The 24,822-nt window shown below is 38.7% G+C and overlaps 1 protein-coding gene across 2 annotated transcripts in view; it reads left to right on the top strand.

Moving 5' to 3' along the window:
- The window catches only part of mdga1 (MAM domain containing glycosylphosphatidylinositol anchor 1), a 221,418-nt gene that overhangs the window by 86,470 nt on the left and 110,126 nt on the right, over nucleotides 1-24,822 (top strand). For both annotated transcript variants that reach the window (XM_075462887.1, XM_075462877.1), the window contains exon 4: nucleotides 797-971. In XM_075462887.1, coding sequence (XP_075319002.1) covers nucleotides 797-971 — 175 coding nt within the window. The remainder of the gene's footprint in view (nucleotides 1-796; nucleotides 972-24,822) is intronic.

The following is a 24,822-nucleotide window of genomic DNA, read 5'->3' as shown; positions in this document are numbered from 1 at the left end:
ATCTTCTCCATCTTCCTTATGCAAACTTCATGACTCTGTGGCTCATTTATAAAGCAGTGTTTGCGCCAAAGGTCACATAATGCTGCAGCTGGTGCATCCCGGCATCGCTGGGGACATCTTGTGCACATCTCAGAGATGCTACTGGCTTTTTGCAAAAAAATGGCACAATTTGCTGCTCTGGGAATGAGAGTTTGGCTTGCCAAAAGCTTTTTGGGTTTACATACACATTAATTTGGCCTGCAATCTTCACAAGGGAGTAAACATATTATCACAGTTGAAAGCTTGATACACTTTGAGAGAGGAAAGGATGCTAACAGCAAGCACACAAGACACTCAAACTATATTCATTTCATAATTATCATCTTTGTTTATTGCCATCTTTCTTGAGAGGGCAGCTGCACTCAACCCATCATTTGACTGCAGAGACGTGGTTACAGATAGAAAACAAAAATATTCATGAAACTGTCAAGCAGGGAAGGCAGTGAGTCATTCGTGTTCAGCCCATTGGTAGGTTGAAAATGGTCTCTTTAGGAACCTATCTCTGCGTCACTTTCCTTTTTATGCTTTTAGGTATCTTTTCCATGTGTAATTGTGAGCAGGAATAAACATTTACATGAGAATTGAATGTTTGTCAGCATTTTTGCCTACAATGTTTTGTAGGATCTTCTATGAAAAATGTTTTTGACAGGTTTTATCCCCTCACCACACCTTAATGACTGTCCCTCGGTACAACCCACTTTCACTAACAGCATCTTTCTCCTCTCAACATCCTCTTTCCCTCCCCCATTCTCCTCAGGTGCGGTGGACAAAGACAGCAGGCAGTGCTTCAGACAAGTTCCAGGAAACCTCCATCTACAACGAGACTCTGCGCATCGAGGGTATCCAGAGAGTGCAGGGGGGTCGCTACTACTGCAAGGCCGACAACGGGGTGGGGGTGGCTGCCATCAAGTCCATCCGCGTAGATGTGCAGTGTAAGTGGGCAGGGAGAAAGAGGAAACGAAAAAGCTCCTTCCACTTTTAGACCACAGCTGACTGTCACTACTGCCATTCCCACTGTTAGAGAGGACCAAGATGAGGAGAGATGGAAAGATTGCAAGAGGAAAGATGAAAGACTGATTGGATGGATGATGAGATTTCAGGTGGGAATGGTTTCCAAGAGTATCTGATGAATTATGGTGGAGAGGATGAAAAGCATGCTACGAGGATTAGGAGGTGGGAGGGTAGATTATATAGAACGGTCTGAATGACTGGTATAGCTGAGACAATGAAACACATTGAAAACTACTGAAATTTAAATAAGATTTGAGCCATTGACTTATCCTATATATGGCATTACTTTACTCTACAAATGTATTTGTCAGATACTCCTGGGAAAAAGTGAAGCCTGTGGGACATAATGAGAGTTTTAACAGTTGGTCCAGGCAGCACGGGCTCCCTAACTCACTGTTTCTCAGCTTATCCATATCATAATGTACTGTGAAAGGGGAAATTAACCTTGTTTGTTTGATGATTAGACTCAGCAACCTTATTACTGTTTAACGGCGCCACATCCTTTTGAGATGATATCCCCTGCCATCGTTAGTATGTAAATCACCAATTGGCTGATAATTAAACAGATTAACTCACCTTTTAAGACGCTCTTTCACCTGCCCCTGTAGTCTGTGGCTCTACAGCAGCCCTTTTGTTTGTAAAACAAAAAGGTACTAGATTATATTACGAGAACCTTTTATCTTGGACAGGCACCAGCAATTTTCCCGAGAGCCACTCCTCACTGAAGAGTTTTGACCCGAAACAATGTCAGCATGTAATGCTTTGGTGTTGCTGCAAAAAACACATCAGTTTCAGAATCTGCTGCAATCAAATTAAAAGAATTATGCAGACAGTGGAGGAGGAAGACAAGCTCATCCTGCTCTCAATCAGTCAAGTGTAGTCTGAGATTCTGCAAAGGTTGACAGCATTACCATTCCTTCCCATTCCAAAAGATGGTTGTTGTTTAGAATGACATGCTAACCTTGAAGTACATAAGTAGTCCCATTTCTGTCTTGTTATCATTGTTCAACATGTGATAGCTGAGGAGCAGCAATGTGTTGTAGGGGTCCCGTGCTGCTGCTTGTTTCACTGCCCCACTGTCCCTGTGAGTCAGAGGTTAGGTCATGGCAGCAGGCTGATTCACGTGCAAATACACACCCAACACTCCACATCAATACTTATATGCTCTTTGTCAATTCCTGGCACCCTAAAATCCCCATATATTTATTACATCTCATTTAGTAAAGCTCCTTCCTTCATTGATTCAATCATGTTAATGGTGGATTTATAAGATAATAGAAAAAAACAAATTTCCCAGTAAAAAACAGAGTTCCCTCTAACACTTAACACCCATTACCTCCCTTTCATTGTTCAACTTATCATTTCTTTTCTTTGTGTAAAGTGTAACACTCTGGCCTGCCTTTTTCAACGATCTTCTTCAAGCACACACATGGACTTGTAGCACGCTTGTCCCTTAGGGATTCATCACATAGCCTCCATCTTGCCACAGTCTCTTAATGGGGCTCTCCCTCCCTCCTTCCCCTCTCCTTCTGCTGATGGTGTTAGTTCTCCCCAGGCGTTTGCTTGGTCCCCGCTGGGGAGCTGGTAATTGCAGGGGGCCTGGGTAGTAAACAGGTTGCATTGTGAGCATAGTTGTGACAGGAGCTCTGTGAAGCTAACCAGCTCTGACGGTCAGTGCTTGTTCAATTCCCTTTCCCCCATGCTGCGTTAGACCCAGTGGCGGTCAGCCGTGCTTCCTACACAGAGCGTCTTTAGTGCTAGAACGATGTATCAATTAGCCCAGGCTACCAGAGAAAAAGAGAGGGGGAGATGAAAGCAGATAGAAAAAGATAGATTCGGAAAGTCGGACATAGAGGACATAACAGGGGCTGGAAAAGGAAAAAGCCAAGGAGCAACAAACTACCGGTGCTTGGTGTTAATGTGAAGGGGAAAGTCCCCAAAGGTCAACAGAAAAGTAAAAAGGTTTGTTTAACCAAAATCAGCTAGATTTAGTCTTCCCAAAATGTGTCTGTGTTTCTGGCTTTAAATAACCGACAAGATATCACTTGGTGGTAAACCTAAACTCCAGGCTTCTAAAAGAGAGGTATCACAGATGAAAAGTCTGTATGTTTGGCAGACAAAATAGGGAGGAAGATGCGTAGAATTTGAAGCAGAAATGTGCAGACGTAAGAACACCACCTTGTCAGGGTGGGGAAAAAGCACAAAGACAGTTTGCGTGAATGCTGGCATACTGATGTGCAGGTCAGACTTTAGTCACTTGAAGAGCACTTGACCTTTCCAGGAAAAGTTCTTCAGCTTCACGGAAAATTCTGGAAGAAGCTGGAGCTCCAGGGACTGAGTACAGCTAAGCAAATTGTAGTATTTAGGTAGCTAAAATTTGCACTACAAAAAATGGAAGAAGACCATTGAGAAATGTGAGGACAAAAAAGATGGAAGGAGAGAGATGCCCAGAGGGAAATATAGAATTGGAGGAGGGAAATGAGAGGAAGAGAGTGATGCACGTAATACAGCAGATGCGCTCATGCTGCCCAATCTTGATGCATCCACCAGACCAGTTATTGGACTAGAGGGCAAAATATGCTGTTACCCACACAGGGTACAAACAAGAGCTTTGACTCCCCCTCTGCCTCTCCTAATCATACAAAGTTTCTCTTTTTATATGTATTGGTTATTTAACGCTGAGAATAAAAAGCGCTGCACCTTCTATCCATACTTTACTCTTCATTTTACCCATTATCCTACTTCCTCTCCTCATTTCTCTAATTTTATTGTTCTCCTTTCAGCCTCCATTTTTCTTCCTTAGTGTTTCTTTTGCCCTTCCTGCTTTCCTCTCCAAGCTACATACACCAGTGATGAAGTAGTGTGTGTGTGTGTGTGTGTGTGTGTGTGTGTGGATATGATGTGTATCAGCTGGGATCTTTCTGCTCTCAGCTGTGAGGCTCAACCAAACACAGCAGTGTCTGGTTGTAGGTCATCTGCCCTGCATGGGGATTTAACTTTGTTCCCATACAATCACATGAGTGCAAGCAAATAGCACGCACGCATGCAACACAAATTCCTGCTCTTCACTAATTGATATGCAGCTCACTCACATCTCTCATATTGAGATTAGTTCTGGCAAGCAATAAAATCTTTTTAACTGATTAATCGAAGAACCCCTTAGTTAATCAAGGTTAATAGCAAACTGATCCCAAATTTGTTTCATTTTTTTCAATCAGTTAAAGTTTTACTCAAATGAACATTTTTAAGGGCATTAAGGTTAGATTGAGAAGAAAGACCACAAAAGTACTGTCGCCAGCTATACTCCCTCTGTAACAGGATGACCTTGTAGGTAACCTTTTGGCAAAGCTGTTGTGGAAGATTAGTATGAGAAGGCCAGTTCTTGACTGGATCAGCTAGATGGACACAGAGGAGAAGAACCTTGTGGCTGTTTGGAAGTGAATGTTGATGGAGGCATTTACATGACTTATAGTAAGCCATAGAGTGTCAACATAGAACAGGTGACAGGTTAACAGTTATATAAATAATGTAAACTGTACACACTGCCTGAGAAGTGTAAATTAAGTTAAAGTAGACTGTTGCCCACTTGACTTGCATGTGATATTGGAGGCTGGATGCACTCCCATGAAAGCTAATCTCAGTGAAAGAGTGAAAGAGTAAATAATGACCTAGTTTTCCAAGTTCCTGTGCATTTCCACCAAATGGACTTTGGTATGGATCGGGAATGTAGCTACACATTATTTTTGTTTACATCACTTTCTTTTATGGAATTATGATTCGGTCCACTTAAATAAATCTAATTTACATATGTGAACAGGCACAAGTGTAAAATGGACTCACTTGTGGGTGCATTCATTGGCCAAGCCCAAAAGCATGCAGACCTACACTTCAAAGTGTGACAGTGAGAGTGTGAGAGGAACTGGAGGGAACAATGAGGTGGCGATGGAGTGAATGATTGATGGAAACTGAAAAGACAGCAGGGAAAATGAGTGGAAAATTTCAGGACTGAAGCAAAGGCACATATTCAATATTCTACTTTGAATCGAAGGCTCATACAGAAAAAGTCACTTTCATATTCCTATAGCAGACAGCCTCTCAGTTAATAATTTTGTCTTCTACACCTGCAGCGGCTTCACTTGGTATTTTTTGTCCCTCCTTTTCTCACTCCTCACATTGCCTTCTTTTTATTTCTATACTTTGAAGCCTGACTCTGAATCAATTATTGATTCACTATATATTTGCTTATTAAACATTGAATGGGTTGAATAAATCAGTTAGGACGGGGGCCTGACAGCTTATTTTCTTCATGAATCTTCTTTAAGAAGTATTTTTTTTAACCTATGCCTGTGGGAAAAACATGCCGAGCAAATCCACCAACCGGTTCATCAATATAGTGCCACTTAGATGGAGCCTACCTATGCCCCCCTCGCACTGCTCCACCCACACATCAGCCCTCGGTATTATGCTGCTGACCGATGACCTGGCACTCTAACCACTGGGACAGTGGGATAGTGAGCAGGCGGGGTTTAACTTTGAATGGCCTCTACTGATAGGATGGACTTGGTTCAGAAACCCAACTAATGATTCTTTGTTTTATATCAGAGAAAAAAAAAGGTTATATGGTTTAGTTATGTCAGCTTAGATCAACACAAGTTCTCATTGTGGATTTGTTACGCTCTTCAACAACAAAGCAAGGTAAGTGAAGTAGTGATGGGGGATCATGATGTTGACAATATTGATGCTGATAATGTTGACGATGTTAATATTGTTGTCAGTGTCGTGGCTGTGATGATGGAGATGATATTGGTGCCTCTGCAGATTGGGATTGTTATTATGCTTGTGATTTTACTTTTTACTTTCTTCTTTATGTGAAACCTCATAACAGTGTGTCAGTTTAGGTTCTCGATTACCTGTGCATAAAAAAAAGCTCAAGTTGAGAGAAACTTGACTTCTTTTTTGGTTCTTGAAGACCTTTTCACTTCTCATCCAAAAGGCCTCCTCAATTTTAACTGACTGCTGTGTAGTTCTAAGCGCCAAATGTGAAAAAAACCTCTTGAAACCTCTATTTTTCATCCATAATCACAAATATGAATCAGTCCAACGATCCAAAGGAAAAGTAATGTTGCATCTGCAGTCCAGTGCAGCAAAGAATGAGACCTTTTGAGGGAGACCAAAAAACTATTTCACAAGCCCATGGCACAGCACAGGAGAGGCAGCTCCTGAGCTCAAGACTATCTGAGCATTTTGAATGAGAGGGCAAATGTCCTTAAAAAGCAAGTTGATTTCAGAAAATTAGCATTTGCAATATACAAATATTGCTTTACATCATGTTTCTTCATTTTTAAGTACTTATAGTGGAATTTGAAGACACTAAACGAACTTTACAAGCAGGTTTTAACATGCCTGTCTGTTTTAGAATGGAACTCTTGTGAAAGAATTAATACATAATCTTTTATTTATTTTATAAATAAGATTTTATCACTCTCACCAGCTGACTCGAACACTTCTACTTACTCTGTCTCTCTTGCTCATTGAGCCAGCATGGAGTGGCTAAGTTAGTGAGTGTTTAAGCTCACAAAGAGTCACAGAAATTCTGGCTTTACCAAATCCAGTCTGTCAAAAACAAAAAAAAATCCTCCTCTCCAGTGTTCCAGGCAAAGAAATCAAAGAAAATCACAATAACCTTCTGTGGCATTGCCAATAATGACTGTATAAGTTGGCAGACTATATAACTGTGAATCTCCAAATGGATGCAAGACTTTTGTCAGTTTTGGCAGTCATCACCCCAACTGTCAATGTGTATAAGTCAGTGGAGGGATGAATGATGTATTGTTGCAGTACTGAGGCTTTCGAAACGATCTCAGCACAGTAATACAAGTGCTTTAGAATTGTGTTTTGACAGCAGAATGCACTCACATGCTCATTCTCACACCCGTAAACAGCAGGCCAGGTGGCATTTAGTCTGTCTCACAACACAGGCTTTGTGCTTCAGGGTGACACCAGTTCTGGTTGAAGCAAGATAAAAAGACAGGGGCACTGCTAGTGATGAATAGAAAGCGCGCGCTCGTGCTCCTGCAGGCTTCATGCACACAATTTTTTCAAATAAAGAAAGTTTAACATGGCTTGGACAAAAAAAGAAAGAGAGAGGCGGAAACAGGTAGTTTAAAAGATTTGACCTTTCAGTGGGATTGAGGTTGAATCAATGGGCCACCACACCGCTGTTTGAGACAGACGGTGCGGCCAATGCTCACACAAACTTTCTGCCCTTTGCTGGTCTTCTTTCTCTGTGGATTTTTTTCCCCTTCTTAACTTTTTCTGCTTGTCTGCAGTACTCTGTACTTCCCTGTCTAGGATTGCTATTGGTTCCTCTTACAATATTTCTGTTTGTGCATTCGTCTTCTCCATTTCTTTGGCCTGTTTCTCCGTACTCACTTTTTCTCAGTAGACTTAATGTCTCCTCCTGAGTTTTGATTATTTCGTCTGCTGTCTGCTTTTATGTTTTTTTTTCTCTCACTATTTTTTTTCCAATGCTGGACTGTTATTGAAGCAACATGTTTTGATATATAGTTTATATCATTGTTGTTCATTTTTTTTATTCTCACTTCACAGCTCCATCCATGTATTTGTTCTAACCACGAACAAGTACATGTTAGAACAAGTAATTAGTTGCTTTCCTACCTCAAACATTTAATTAGCTGCTGTGAATACTAAAAAAAAGGTTAGGGGAGATTACGGACACAAATTAACAATGAACCAAAAAGTCTTTAATGATCAAACCAAGGGTGCTGTTGAACAGGAAAATTAAAAAAATTCCACACAAACAAAAAGCAGCAGGACAGTAAAACAATAGTAGAAGAGACAACAAGGAACTGGCAAATAACCAAGGTAACCTGGGAGCTATATATACTCAGAGGATTGATTGGTAAGTGATTAATGGGAAATAGGTGTGAAGTGACACCAAAGGGCCAAGACCAAGATAACTGAGTACATCTATTGATAATGACAAGAATAGAGAGAAACTCTATTACGCTATACTCTAAACTAGAAACTTAAAGTTAACACAAGGAACACCAACTGAAGTGAAAAATGAACATGAATCCAAGTGGAACTAAGCACATGATGGAACTAAGCATGGGAGGCAGAAACCAAAGCTAAAGAATAAACATTCAACAAACAAAGTACAAACTCTAACAATGAAAGCTAATAAAGAGAACCAAAAACTAAAACCCTAATACACAAAGAATAAGACTGTAACAAAATACCACAACTCTAACAGTAAGTGAACCAAAACACTGAGATTAAACCATGGCAACCAGAAAAACTAAATCAGAGCATAGAACAAGAAACAATTATTGATGATCATCAGATGAATAATGCAAACCTCACATGAGAAACCATCAAAGAAAAATACAATAACAAATAAAAAAAACATTTTTCTAAAACCCTTTGAACATAACTAAAAACCCACAAAACCCTAACAGTTTGTGAGAAATCATTTGCTACACTACGGTTCACTGTTTGTTGCAGGATGTTGCTTTTTCCAGAAAATATTTTTCTGTTCAATTCAGTTCTGTCAATTCTGTGAAGTAGATCTTTTTGTGATAGATAAAGCGATTATATATTTAAAAAAATCTTGAGTTGAGTACATTTGTCTGCATGGATAACTAATTATTTGTTTCTAAACTCTGAAGAGAGCTTGTGTCTCAGTGATGTCCTTAATGTACAGTAAGATATGCAGAAGGAAATTAAGGCCATACATTCATTTTAAAGTCCTGAATAGTTTTATTCCATTGATTACTGTATATCCATGAAGAAACTCACAGACAACAGTTTAACATCTGGGGTGCAGAGACACTCTTTCAGTCGCATGTCCAGGATTACACCATCTGTTGTTAACAAGCACATATAATTCCTCCTCCTTTATTATTCCCTCTCTATATGCAGTCTCTGTCTGCTCATGTTGTTGTAAAGCTGAGTAGAGAGGTGTCAGAGTTGTTTGTGTGGCCATGATTTGGTGAAAAAAATTATTTTGCCGTTCTGATAGTTCTGCAATGTCCTCGTCAGGAGCGCTCATCTCTTTTTGTGTAATGAAATTATAATATATTGGGTAATTTAGATAACACGGAAACAGAAAATTATTATTTATTTTTTTGTACTTAGTGTAGTACCCATTTTAAGGAGTGTAACTAATTGTATATCGGTAATATTTAGGCCCATTCACAATTCCTGACCTTTGGTATTCCACTTGATCTTAATTTGCAAGCTGGCACGTTAGGAAGGGTGTCCCTTTTCTTTTGGGGGTCAAGAGGCAATGATCATGGGGTACAAAAGGCCCTATATGTTCCAGTTGCTCATCTACAAGGGCTAGATGAGCATTACCCCCGGTCCACACAAGGGAAAGATCCTACCTGGCTAAATGTAAGCCAGCAAGGTTGGATGAAGTGATTGGGCCAAGGAGGAGGAACTGGGATTGTTTTTTTCTTTTGTCTTGTGTCTTAATATTTTAAGCTTAATATTGGGGGAACACTATCAAGGTTAGGGGTGTAGATCTCACTGAGTCATTTACCAAGAATGGAAATATTTATATAGCAGAATGGTACTTTAGAGTAAGCCATTTACAGAAACAGATATGCCAAAACAGTCACAAGATAATTTTAGGGGAGACAGATATTATTTTATGGTGTAATTGAATAATTTCTTATACAATTATGTGCTCTTTGTCAGTGCAAAAATGGCAATCCCATCATTGAACATCAAATGTTTCACAGTTAGGAGTTTAAACCATAAGACAAAAATAAGGCATAGCATTCAATGCGAAGGAAAGATGCTATTGTAATGCGACATATTGGTGAATCACTGTCACGCCCACGGGACTTTGCCCATGTTTTTAGTTTCATGTTTTATCATGTGTTAGTTTTTAAGTCTATGTTTAGTTAAGCTTTGCCATGTTTTAATGTTTTAGTTTTGCCATTGTTTTTCCCTCACTTCCCATGTTCAGTTCATTAGCTTCACTCACTTCACCTGTGTTTTTCCCCATCAGCTGCACTCATTCACTTATCACTCCCAGTTCCCTATTTAGTTTCCAGTCTCCCCTGTCCTTTTGTGAGATCCTTACACACCTACCACGATTCCTGATTTTCCCCTCATGCCATGCCATGCCACGCCACGACCCCACGTATCAAGTTAGGTATTTATCCCTGCCCTGTCAAGTCTTTTGTTTTGTTTTGTCTTTACATAGTCTTGTTTTTGTGTTAACCACGTATTGTTTTTGCCTAATAAACCCAGTTTGCTTTTTTACATCTGAGTCCGCATCTGTGTCCTGCCTACCCACCCCTCCCCTGACAATCACACATGGTATGGATTCTGAAAATACCAACTTGTGCTTTTTAAAATGCATGAATGGTAAATACAGACTTCTTCTGTAGCAACAGTGTACTTGCCAATCAGTGTGCTTGAACCTAAAAATTAAAACAGATCATGGCATTAATGATCCTCCCTTTCTGTTGGCAAATGCTTAATTTAAAAGTTATTGAGGATGTGCCTCACAACTGAAAGCTTTCAAACAAAAGCACAAAATAGGTTTGCATGTGTGGCTGTTACACAAAGCTATTGATTCCTTAGAAATTTAAAAGTGGTTTTAAAAGTGACTTTAAAATGGCAAGGCTTTTGGTCCAAGGCAGGCTCATTTGAGTCTTTCAGAAACTTGTGATCGATGGGCATATTCCCACACAGCCATCTCTAGGCTTTAAAAAAAATGTTCCAAACACAGAAAATAATATAGTGAGTGGCAGATCTATGAAAATACCTTTTCAATGTCAGAGAGAATGGGCAGACTGGTTTGAGCTGATAGAAATGCAACTTTGACTTAAATTACCACTCATTACCAACTTGTGGAAAAACGTTTTTGAATGCACAACATGTCAAACCTTGATGCAGAACATGTTGAGCGTCACTCCAGTAAGCTAAAAATGAGAAATGGAGGTTATGGTGGGCATAGGCCCTTAAAAAACCCATTAACCATGTACTCCACTGCCTCTTTTTTTTTTTTTTTTTTTTTGTGCAACATTTGCAATAGACAAAGAAGTTCATGGTTGTAGTTGTATTAGAATTAAACATGGCTCGCAATAAAAAGAAGTTGTTAGCAACCAATTGAGGACCTGTGTTGTCCCACGTCCATTTTGGATGGAAAGTGTGTTTTCGTGCCATTTTTGACCGATTCCACGCCTTGCATATGATCGAACTTGTCCTACAGATTTAATGCTACAGACTTCAAACTTGGCCAGGTAACTCTTAAGACATGGGGGGAAAAAAAACTTTTTTAAACCTCAAAGGGCGTGGGCGTAGCAACGCCTCAAAGTTTGATGACTCACAGTCACTCGCCACAAAAAATTATTAACTGCCACATACATTATCCAATCTATCCCAAACTTCATACGGTGAAAGCTGGAACCAGCCTGAACGCGTACATATTATCGTAGTGACATCCACCTTCAGTGCCACCTGCTGGTGGTTGTAAACGTCTTTTTTTTTCCAGACCTTGCATTTGATTGAACTTGTCCTACATATTTAATGCTACAAGCTTCAAACTAGGCCAGGTTACCCTTAAGACATGGGGGAACTCTGAACGGTGTGGGCGTGGCCAGGCGGTGAAAGTCGTGTGATGGCATTTGTGATTTGAAAGCCTTATCATGATCGCAAGGTCATGAAACTTGGCACACACGTCCACCCTGACAACCTCGTGCGTATGTAAAGGGTATCGTGTGTGGGCGGAGCAAAATGGCTCATTGGCGCCCCCTACGATACTTAAAAATAGTCCCCGCATTGGGGTTAGTTTCGCGTGGGACAACAAAATTCGGTACACTCATATTATACTATTCATCATGCCCAGACACACAAAAAAGTCTCATGCCGCCATGATCCCACGTCCACAGGAATGGCGGCCATTTTGGATGGAAGGTGTGTTTTGGTGCCATTTCTCCCCAATTCCACCCCTTGCATATGATCGAACTCGTCCTGCAGATTTCGTGCTACAGACTTCAAACTTGGATATGGGGGGGGGGGCGTCATTGGGTAATTTTTTCAAAACTCAAAGTTTGATGACTCGCCATCACTCGCCACAAAAAATGTAGTCGCTTATAACTCCCACATACATTATCCAATCTTTGGGGTTATTGTATGTGGGGGGGGCGCATTGGGGTTATTATGAGCTCGTACGTACGCAGAGGGTTACGTGCGTGTGGGCAGAGCTGCGCGACTACGACGTCCAGCACATGCCCCAACGTGCGCATATCTCGGTCCCGCATACAGCTGCTTGCAGCTTTCTAGTTTTTTGTTTATCTGCTACAATATATAGTTATATGTCCATTGATCAAGTCTTTGCTCCTTGAAAAACAAGTCCATCTCTACCATCCAGTCCAATCTATAAAGGAAATATATCGATTCACAATATGTTATAATGCGCCATGTGATAAACTAGCAACCTGTCCAGGGTGTACCCCACCCCCTGAGACCCTGAGTTGGAGTACGCGGGTATAGAAAATGGATGGATGTATGTTATAATGCACAAGCACCACACAAAGCTACAAAATCATTTGATCTTGTCAGATAACTTGGAGAGTATATAACTATAATCGCCTCCACTGCATCCGCATTATCATCATATGTTTATGCATTTGGCAGATGCTACATTATGTCATCTGATCCACATCAGAATTAATATGATGCAACAGTTGGGTAAATTTCATAACCAATTACATGTACTCACACAGTGTCTTTCAGGTAAGTGGGCTTGACTGAGATACTGAAGTGTGTGACTGTGTGTGTCTACATTTGTGAGCAGAAGAGATGGTCTGTCTATCTATGTTTCTGGGAAAATTGAATAATACAGTGTACTTCTGACTTTGTGTAAGTGTGTATGCTTGAGAGTGTGTCTGCTAAGCAGTGACAGGAGGACTATTGTGACGGGATAATAATAATTCTCCTTTTCTATCAAATCTAATTTAGTCTAGAAGTGCATTGTATTTTTTAGGTTTCACAGGTAGAAGATTTTCCATTGATAAGGTATATGAAGATATTGAGGTATGAAAAGATGAAGAAGCTATTGTATTGCTGTTCATGAATACATATTTTTGATTAAGTTCATTTCTCTGATATTTAAAGTCCCTTGGGTAAAGGCAGAAGATGGAATTATTACTTCTTATGACTTCAACTTCAAAGTTTCTATCATATCTGCTTCATGAGAAAACGAATCATTAGCTCACTGTGTAGTCAACCCTCTTTGCCTCTTGTGTTGCCATTGACCTATTCACAGTATACAAAAAAAAGCATTGAATGGAATTAAAACCAGTATACTGGTTTGATTTCAAGTTATCTTCTTGTCAAGTTACTAACATAATTTAAGACAATTAGCGACAGGTGATTCCCGCTGGTGATATATGTAATGTGAACAAAAAAAAAGTCCAAATTACCAAAGTCTATGTAGTTATGAAAGTTACGATAAGTTGTTTGGAGACAAGTGAATATTACATTAAAATATCAAATATATTGTGGAAAAACATACACAAGTTGGTGCTGTCAAATGGTATCATTTGCACCAAGATCACTTTTTTTTCACCTGCAGCATTTCATGGCAGTATTTGTTCTCATCACATGTAAGATGTTCCATTTTGAGTCTCAGTGACGTGCCTCACAAGAAGGCTGTCTTGTTAATAAGGGAGTTACATACACCTCTCATAAAAGAGTTACACTATAGGATCTCAGTACATATCATTCAAAAGTCTGCAGCACTAAAGCAAACAATAATGCATGTTTTATACTTGTGGTGTTGTCATAGTGCCAATGACAACACATTTGTATTATTTTTTCACAAGTGAGAAAGCTGAAACCCAATTTTTTCCCCGAATCTTTTAGTGAAACTCAGGTTTAATGTGGTTTTCCTGATCATTTGGTTTCCAAAATGCTGACAAAAAAGCAAATAAAAAAAACAACAACTTTGCTGTCCAGTACAGGCAAAAGACAAAAGGCTAGTTGTAACAATTGAACATAAATAGACATTCCTACAAACAACAATCTGAACCAAGTGGTATATATATTGGGGGTGGTGAATAGGTGAGTGAATACAGGTGACCTATTTAGAAATAGGGAGCAGATGTGGAGTGGCTCACTGGACTGATAAGGACAGCAACACAAGCAAGTAGATAAATTGAGAACAATTTTGATGGCTGCTCCTTAGAACAGCCAAGAGAGGCAATTCCTTTTCTTGAATTTTAGATGACAAAATTTATAAATCCTTCTATATGATTATTAAATAGAGCATAGTTTATCTTGATTATTTGGGATTTGGGTATGGATTATTAGCAGGTGCTCAAAAATGCCAAAAATTACTTTTCTTCCTTTTCCTCCTTCCTCCTAGTAAATAATTAAAATCAAATCAAATCAAATTTATTTGTATAGCACATTTCATGTACAAAACAATTCAAAGTGCTTTACATAAAATAAAAGCATTGCAGCAGGGAGTGGAAGAAGCATTAAAAAACATAAAAGAATATAAAGAGAAACAAATTAAATCATTTTAATGAATTTAAAAACAAGCAACAGTCAAGATAAGTTAAAATATACTGTGCAGATTTCATGCATAGACACATGAGAAAAGAAATGTTTTTAATCTGGATTTAAAAATGTCTACATTTGGTGAAAGTTTAATCTCCACTGGCAGTTTGTTCCACTTGTTGGCAGCATAACAGCTAAATGCTGCTTCTCCATGTTTAGTCTGGACTCTGGACTGAACCAGCTGACCTGAGTCCTTGGATCTAAGAGCTCTGCTGGGTTTAAATTCTCTGAACATATCACAGATGTATTTTGGGCCTAAAACGTTCTGGGATTTGTAAACCATCAGCAGGCTTTTTAAATCTATTCTGTGACTGACTGGAAGCCAGTGTAAAGATTTTAAAACTGGTGTGATGTGTTCAGATCTCTTAGTCCGGGTTAAAACTCGAGCAGCAGCGTTCTGGATGAGTTGCAGATGTTTAATGCTCTTTTTGGGAAGTCCAGTTAAAAGACCATTACAGTAATCGAGTCTACTGGAGATGAATGCATGGATGAGTTTCTCCTGGTCTTTTTGGGAGAGGAAACCTTTAATTCTGTTGATGTTTCTGAGATGGTAAAAAGCTGCCTTGGTGACAGCTTTGATGTGGCTGCTGAAAGTCAGATTTGAGTCTATCAACACTCCGAGGTTACGAACTTGGTCAGTGATTGTAAGGGCCCGAGTAATTAATCAATTAGCATTTATTTAATTTTCTGCGAAGGGGAGTTTTGTAACTCCTCCATTTTGCTAAAGAAGTAAACAGAGGCTGGCCTTCTCTTACTTTTTGACCGATTAGGGTGCATTTTCTTTAAGCATCTCTGTTGTGACCTTGATAAGTTAACTTGCTAATGTTTCTTGAAAGGAAACTCAACATAAACCAAAAGACATCGGCAGCCATGGAAAAACTATTTTGTTGGTATTGCACTTGGTTTTGATGAGGTCAAGCTACTGAACCTGAAACTAATTATTCCCATAGCAAGTGTCTCAGTTGAGAGGTTATTCTTTTTAAAATGAGTGAGAACATCCTTGCAGAAAAAAGTACATGTGGATATAAAGATGGATAAACCTGGTGACTAATTCTCTGGATTCTGTTTGAATAAAGGGGTTTAAGAGTCGAAAGAAAGGTGCACTTCTACAAGTTACTGGTAAGTCAGAAAGTTTTTCCTCCTCATTACGGTCGCTTCCTGCAGTTTGATGCTTTGCTTTCCTTTCGAATACTCAGATCAAAACACTGGATTTAATTGCCAGAGTTTAGGTTATTGTGTATTATTTGGATTTTCAAGTTGGTACTTTTGTCTTTTATTGACTGATTTATTTAGTGTTGAGGCCAGAGAATACTTGTGTTGAGTCTGTGGGTTGGTATTGTGCCAGAATTTCTTTACTTTAGTCATGTCGTTATCTGATTTCGTCTTCAATCATTTTGATCTTGGTGTGGAACGCGCTTGAAGGATCGATACTGTGTGTATGTACTTGCTCACATTTTGGTTGTTTTTCTCCCCCCCACAATATTCACACGCCCTCCTCTGAAAACAAAAACGACAGTGAGTGTTCGTTGCTATTTTCTTCATTGTTCTGGTATTGACAATATTGTAAAAGTTGCAAAGTTTTGTTCACTTGGTGTCTTTTTTTGCTAGCTGGAGCTGAATGTTTTCTGTAATTACTATTATAAGCTGTTGCCTCATGTGATGTCTGTTGTCAGATGATGTAAACCATTTTATAAATTTTTATTTGTCAAACCAAATCCATTGCATTTTCCAGTGGCATGATGCATTGAGAAAAAAAACCGAAACAATCAGCCTGTTGACAAAATCATCATTCGAGTAACTTAAAGACAATGTCTGTTCAGTGAATTTGGCTATACTTGCATATATAATGATACCCCACTGAGAAAGTTAGGTGCGGCACAATGTCTTGAACATTTTCATTCACAGGCCACAGCTTTGCAGCATCGGACATACTTGAGTCAATAATTTAAGGGGGCACTGCATAGCTTCCTCTGGGTTAACTAACAATAGTTGAAAGAGGAGTTCCGTTTGAGACTCGTGCACTCTTGTTTGCCCTGCTCATCAGTCCTAGGTTACCTTTGTGAAGAGAGACAGTTATGTCTAAGATCTGTTACTAATGGATCTTTGTGCCTCAGAGAGCAACCATGGCCTAATTATTTTCTCTGGCTGCTAGACGCTGTGTGTGAGCATACAGCTGGGGAGAGGGGGGATGTGATTGAGCCTTTAGCAGAACCTTTGCCTTCGAGCCAAAAGCGTCTTTTACAGTCTGACATGTGCATTTCCTGACAAGTGTGTTTGTGTCACCTTGATGGCGTAACACAGAAATTTCAAGGAAGCCATAGCTGCAGATAATGGTTTCTCTGTGTTCTGGAGAGTACGGGTCAACCAAACAGGGAAAAGCACTTAAATGTATCTCCAAATTCTCTGATCAACTAGAAGAAACCAATTTTTAATAACCTCTTTAAAAATCTCATGTGTAAGATTCTGTGTCCTTGAACCACATCACTACTAATTTTTTCAGTTACATAGAGCAATATCCATATCGAAGAGTGAAATCGTTGTACTTTACATGTCTCTAGAGAGCATAATTTACCCTAAATGCTTGTGATGGAAAACATTCATTATTGAAGATTATTATGGTAAAGAAAGCTATTACCCGTACAATACCAACTTAGGCCTGTAGGAGTAGTGATACAAAGGAGGCCAGTGAGATATATCTCCAGTTAACTGCTTTGATCGACAACAGGCTACCTTGAATTTCTAATAATATTACAGTCTTATATATTCCAACCAAATCTTATAACAGAATATATCAGTTTCACAGTGAGGAATAAATAATTATGAGCAACTTCCCCGCTTTCCCTCCTTTGATAAGTGATTTTATTTTTGTACATAGAAACTTAAAACTTGGACTGTTTTAAGTTTTGTTGATTTAGTTGATGATTATTATTCACAATCAGCCATTAAGTATTTAGATGAGCACATGTTCGAGATAAACTCTTATCTTAATGCTGTTCACTGTGTTCGCTGCCTCATAAGTTGAAATCAAGACCTGGTTGATGTAATGTCACTCTGTTCCTCACAGCAGCTGATCCAAACAGTAATAGGACGTTACAACTAAAAGGAGCCATCGTTTGTGTGAAAGATTATAGTACTTAACCTTCGCAAGTTTCCAGAACAGTACAGTCAATTTGGTGAATCCTGACAGAAAAGGATTATTAGAAAAAAGAGTATTTGATATTTAAAATGATGATATACACATATTAATATATAAAGTAGTTTGCTCTTGTGACAGCTTCAGCAATATGTTTAAAGTTCAGTCTGTTGTTGAGCAGAGCACTATCATCCCGTTGCCCTTGAACAGCCTGCTTAACTCATCAGGAAGTGACTCACATCGGATAGACAGGATATTCTGTCATTACGGTATGTTGACAGTTCAAGTGCACATATTGTGTTTTACTTTTCACTTCAGCTTCCGACTCAGCTTGGACACCATGAGTACATTGTGCTTTTGCCTTGACCAACATTTGCAGAGACTATGGTAGCTATCAAGATACATTGCTTTGAAATAAGACCACAAGCTGTTTTTTGGAAGATATAAGACACTATTCATTATTTATTGGCAGTGCCAAGATAGCTTGGTTCAATTTAACCCCTATCACACATTTTGATGTGAGACTGGGCAGAATAGTCCCATAGTGGGAACATGATGCTTCTTAAAAAAAAAACATGGACTACTTTGATTGTACTGTATCAGCGGATCCTTCCTTTTAAACAGGCTGTCACTGAGCCATTGTTTGGTCTTATTTCATTGTTGATTATGCAAAAAAGAAAATGCAGTCACTCTCCTGTTCATGCTCTAACCTCGCTGTTTAAAAGGGTCATTTGGTTTCCCTGAAGTTCATTCAGCTGTGTGACAGTTATAGAGCAGTAAGTCACAAAGAAGAAGTGAGAGGCTGGATAGAAAGTCATGAGGGGGCAGCCATGCCACATAGTTTTTAAACTTTTTGAGGGCTTTGGATGGTTTGTATGATATGTTAAAATGTTTATGATTGCTGTGAGGAGGGCCCCAAGCAGTCAATTGTAAGGAAACTGGAACAGTAAATAGGGGCCATTTTGACAGAAGCGGGTAATTTTCTAAATGTTGAATACACAAATTTACATGTCTTTTCATTGTCTTTTCAAGTACTGGCGTAAGATGCCTTTTTTTTTTCCTCACTTCTCACAGGAATGTTAAGGCCCTGTCCACATTAACACAAACCTTTTCTTTTGCGTTTCCACCCCACATCCACATGCAAACGGTGTTTTAAGTCAGAAAGACCAAAGTGATGATTTTTATAAACTCCACTTGTAGTGCATCCGTGTTTACATGACTAACAAAGGTTTTGGGAGTCTCAGCCTGCTTTGCTCATGTCCACTGTTGCTTTTTGTAATTAGCATGAACTGGTAACCCTTACATACTGTTTTTTTCTGATGTTTTACTGGGCTTCTATCACCATGTTGAGCAACAACTTTACTTAATTGTCTGTTCACACAAAGAAAGAAACTCAAGCTCCATCTCTTGTTTTGCAAGTAAACAATGTAGTACTGATAAATTAAACATTGCTCAAAGAGTGACTATTTTGAATGCAATGAAATGTATCCCTCATCAGGTATATAATTGTATATATAACCAGAATTATTCAGATCATTTTAACACAGCCTAATCAGAGGTCCCGAATGAGTGTGATTTGAGAAATGTTGTAGTTTGCTTGAAAATACCTTTATTCGTCCCACAGTGGTCTGTTGTCAAGACAGATGGAGGTGATGAACACAAACGACAATCAACCTGTGATTACTTCCCAACCATATGCTTAGGATGACATTATACAATTGCACTGTCACAATAGAGCCTTAGTTATTCAGATTCCAGGTTTCATATAGTTGTTTCACCTTGCAAATTTGAGATAGCTTTCAGATTGCTCTATCAGACTTTCTTAAAAGCGCTGTGTGGCAAATGTAATAACAGTAATTGAAATCTCTGAAAGGTCTCCTTTCTTTGCATTTCAGAAAACGGCACACATCTGGTTGGAAGTGCAAGTCTCAATTTCCACTGTGGAACAGACTCTGTGGCAACATGCCGTGCTTTATTCAAGACTATATTTAATAGCATACCTTTTCACTTAGGAAATGGTCAGTTTATATATGTCATCATGACACACACAATTATATTTCATACTCCAAAGGAAGCCATTATCATAACGATTATATCATAGAGAGTCATCCAAGGGATCGGATCGTTTTAGTCAGAGACAGCAGCTGGATGGTTAATTTGTGAGTACAGCAGGCTGTTAATGTAACTGTGAAGAACTGTGGTCTTTGATTTGTCTGTACACTTGTGTTAACATCTCTTTGTGGATGTGTAAAATAATAGGGTCTTGATAGAATGAGTTTAAGTAACTGTATGCACGCATGAATTCACAGACAACACTGTAAGATTACCACTGCAATCTCCTTTCTACCCCGGGTTGTGGGTAGTGAGCCACTGATAACATGTGACATGGGTTTCCATGACAGTTTGGGGTCACCTTTATGCCCACCCCTCTGCACGAAGGTACAAAATAACAATTAACCCCTTCCAGAGCAGGTATATTTGTGGGGTTTATTAAACATTACATTGATATTAAAAACATTAAAGTGTATAGTTGAGCATGAATAAAGCAGAGTAGCATCACAGTGAGGACAAACAATTGTTATAATGAAGAGAGCAAATTTGTAAAGAAGAGAAGGTGTAGGGTTGGATAAGATAAGAGAAAAAGAGAGGAGCACCGTAATGCTATGATATGTGGAGCACAGCTGCGGAGTGGTAAACCAGACACAAAGAAAAAAAAGCGTAATATTGGGTTACGACTGAAAAATGATGCAAGCCTTTGTGACATTGTTAGAACATACCATAGCTTCAGACACTATAAATGGCCAGGAGGAATGTGTATTCTTTTATGGCAGATTGCCAATATCTCATACATAGTCAAGGAAGGGAAGACTGATATCATTTTGCCGGGTGGAGACAAGATAAGAAAACTGTGTTTTTCTGATCAAAAAGACTGACTGTCTGACAATGATAAAGAGATGGGGAGAGGTACAGTGACATAAAAGAATAAATTGGGGGAAAGATTTCCTGATGGGAAAAAATAGTCATGTGTAAATGTATGAAATCTTCCGTCCTAGACCAAGAACTAAATACAGCAATACCAAGAGCATTTTTCACATTTAGAACCTATTTTTTTTGCCCTTCTTTTGATACATAAATGATCACTTCTGAGTTAAGGCACCTTAAAAAAGATTGGGGCATTTAGCAGACCACCAAAGACACACAATGAGCGCACACACAAATTTATCGACTCCGTCTTCTCTGTGAAGGTTCCATACAGTACAGTGCAGAATTGAAAATATCTTTACCCTACTAGCAGGTGTTGTAGCACACACTGATATTTTTCTTCTGGAAAATAACCATCACATTGGAATGAAGCGTATATCAAATGGTTCACAGGGGATTTTCTGAAATGCTGACAAAGGGCAGTATTAAATCTGGACTTTGTGCAATAGCCATATAAAACCCAGATTCGTTATATTTTCATTGATCAGAAATATGTTTTGTAAATTGCTCTTGTTTTAAACCATAATTACCTTGCCTTTGTCTGACAAAACTGTAGCACTGATTTTTGTTGAGAGGAATTAAGGTTTAGATAATAGAAGGACGACTGCCTGTAAATCCAAAATGTGATAACATTTCATGACCATGATGAAGCAGTAATTAAGATATTCAGCTCTCTCCCCCAAAAAATACCCTCCAGTCAATATAGCTGATCAGATTTCAGCTGGCCACTTCTCATTCAGCTGTCATCAGTTGGCTCGTATTTATGGCCGCTCTGGGCCTATTATTATAAATCTGATGGAGGGGGATGAAGGTAAAATGAGCGCTGCTGTCATTTTGCAAGATTGAGAGAGGGTTTTATTCTTGTCATATATCATATTCATTTAAAGCGGTTGCGGGTGCAATTTGGCTCCGGTTTGTATTTTGTTGTAAGGACATTAACGACAAATCACGTACACCCGGCTGGCTCACCTGCCGTGGGGCTATTTTTAGTGAGTGGCTCTTTTGGTTGACAAAACCACTGTGAGATGTGGGACTTTAAACTAAACAACTGACAGTGAACCTTTCATTTTATTTCCTTTAATATTTTTTAGTGCCCTTACAGGTAGGACAGCTGTTCAAATTAGCTAGTTCCATAAGCCAAAGACCCCGCAGGGTGGCATCTGTATTCATCAAAGCCATAAAGCCAGACCAATTCTAATATTATTTTATGATGATGGCATTTTTCATCCAGCCAGTCTCCAATAACTTCAAGCTTAGATTTTATGGCTTTTGCTCTTGTTTTCTTCTTCCCCTTTCGTCCAGTCCCTGCATACATCCTGCTCTGCTTTTTTTCCTTCATCTCTTTTGCTCCCTGTTCTGTAGTTTTTGAAGCTTTTCTCTCTTTTCATATGTTTTTTCCTTTACTCTTTTCCTCCTCCCACATTTTTTTCTTTTTTTCATTTATGACCAGGTGTACCGGCTGGGTATTGATGGCAGTGTTATAAAATATGGGACGTGCCTTGGGGCAGGCTCGGAGCCTATGTATCCCAGATAGAAAAAAAATTGAAATAGGATAAGGATGGAGACAGTGGGCCAGAGACTGGAGGATTAGGGGGCCATGAAACAAAGCAAAGATCCAGGATCGGAAAAACATAGAAAAGATTTACGGCAATTTATGGCAACTAAGGAAGTCATTCTCTGCTATGAGAACTTGGCCAGACTTTGTATAAAATCTCCTCTAGACAACTGCAAGTGCTGAGGAGAAAAGAACAAGGAAAGACAAGATATTCAACAGATAAATACCCATTTACTGTAGAAAATGAACCAATTTGGTTTATGATCAACTGAGATTGCACCTATTTAGTCATATCTCAGATGCAAGCCAATGTTGTTTATTTTTCATTTCGAGGAAAGCATTGTGTTTGAAAGAGTGACAACATCTAGAGTTAGCGAGTTAGCAGAGACTGATAAAGAATGGGGAAATTAAATGAAAAGAGCAATGTATTGGGATTGAGGGGAGGGATTTGGCTTTCAATCGGCCTCTCACTGGTCCATGCTTTACTGTGTAAATAACCTTTATTGAATATTCTGTGACACCTCTCACACTACAAGTTGATTATGTACTTTGACGTTTTATGCCATGAAATCACACACTAAACAATTCAATCTCACTAGACATTCTAATGAACATTTGTCCACACACCCAGTCTCCAGTGTTTGTTTTAACATCTATGTCTAAACATGTTCATCAGTTATAACCATAACCATGTACTTTTAACTCTAATCTAACCAATGGGTAGAAGTAAAATAATTGCAGAAGAACTCTAGATGCATGACGTGAAAGGACTGTGGAAAAGATTGTGCAGGATTGGATATGAACTAGCAATCTTACCTGAAGTCCTGGATTTAACACTGACCAATAACCCCCCCATCGCCAAATGGTGTTTATGTTCTAGTAAAGAATGGAAACAATAATAAAGAATATGACGAAAGCAGCAATCAAATCAGAAAATAAAACCAGCAAAAATCTTAAATGGTATCAAGTTAGTGCACAAAAACAAAGCCGAGGTTTTAGATTTTTAGTGAAAAATGGGCTAACTCAGCACTTTCTAAGTGAAGGCCCCAGTAGGGTTTTTCTGTCACAAATCTATGCCTAATAAGCTCAATGAAAAGTTTTGCCTTAGATCATTTCTGAAGTGGGGAAAAAATAGATATGTTGTGTTTTCTGTTCTCCCAGATCTAGCAAACTGAGGTTGTAGAACAAAATGGAAGATTTACGTGCAAGCTGAAACTAATGTACAGCACAGGAAACGGTTAAGCGATATCTAGACGAAAACACAGACAAAGAGTGAAGGCATGGAACATGGCGAGAAAGAGAAAATACATGTGTAAAAAAATAATAAAAACATTTTTAAAATATTTTATGTAGGGAATCAACAGTTTTGTAGCGCTGGTTGAATATTCAATGGCAAATGTCATCCTTTATGAATAAAATTGTATCTGAGAAATATAACTGGCTTTTACAAAAGCAATATTTGATGCTCTCTAGGAATAACTATTTGCATTTAGCTGTATAATAAGGATAAGGTTTTAGAAAATTTAATGAAGTTTACTTATGTACTCAGTAGATTGTTATGGTCCTTACTTAATACTAGATTTACTGTACAAAAAAAAAAAAATCCAGACTTTCCCGTAACCACAAGATCACATGTTACAGCAACACAAGAGATGTTTTTCGAACCCTAAAATTATGTGCTTCTGACTAATTTTGAAGAACAATAAAGGTTGTTATGCACATCTCCAGGGCTGCTTTAGAGCTTTTCTGCCTGGCATAACATTGATTTGCTTTATGGTACTACGCAACACACCAACAAGTAGATAAAATCACACTTTTAGTGTAATAATGTTTAAAAAAAAAAGACATGTATGTCATTACAAATTAAGTTTAAGAAAGAGAAAAAACGTCATGGTAGATGCCACAACTAGACAAAGCTATGAGAGGAAGTAAGGATGCGTATAAGCAATACGAGGGACAAGAATAAACATCAGGCTGGATTTTACTGCCAGAGATGGCTCAGAAAAAAAAACTGGATGACAGACAAATGCACAATTAGCTTCACTGTTGCTATTTGGTTGGTAATAACTGATTGACTCTTGTTCTGCGTTTTAAGCAGTTGGTGCAATTTTTATGCTTTTATTTCATGTTTACTTTTCAGTTTCATGCACTTTTACTTTGATACTAAAAATGTTACTAAAACAGGACGTAGGAAGTTTAAATGCTACAGTCACTTTAGGATCATGACTAAAAGAAGTTAAAAATGGCAGGCTGCTGCTGACATATGCAGATGTTGAAGTCACCAGAAGAATAGCAACATACCTTTCCCTTCCCCACCAGAATTAACGATTGTGCATATAAAATCACTGTTAGTGTTAAGTAAATGATAATGTGGATGTTAGTGTTACGCTATCCTATAGCTTGATGCTAAGCACTTACCTTTTAAATTGTATTAGCAGTCAGTTAGGCTTTGAAGGTCATCACCTGAATGGAAACTTGGAAACTTAGCTAATCG

The sequence above is a fragment of the Odontesthes bonariensis genome, chromosome 1, assembly GCF_027942865.1.
Source record: "Odontesthes bonariensis isolate fOdoBon6 chromosome 1, fOdoBon6.hap1, whole genome shotgun sequence".
NCBI lineage: Eukaryota > Metazoa > Chordata > Actinopteri > Atheriniformes > Atherinopsidae > Odontesthes > Odontesthes bonariensis.
This window is presented reverse-complemented; position numbering and strand designations above follow the sequence as displayed.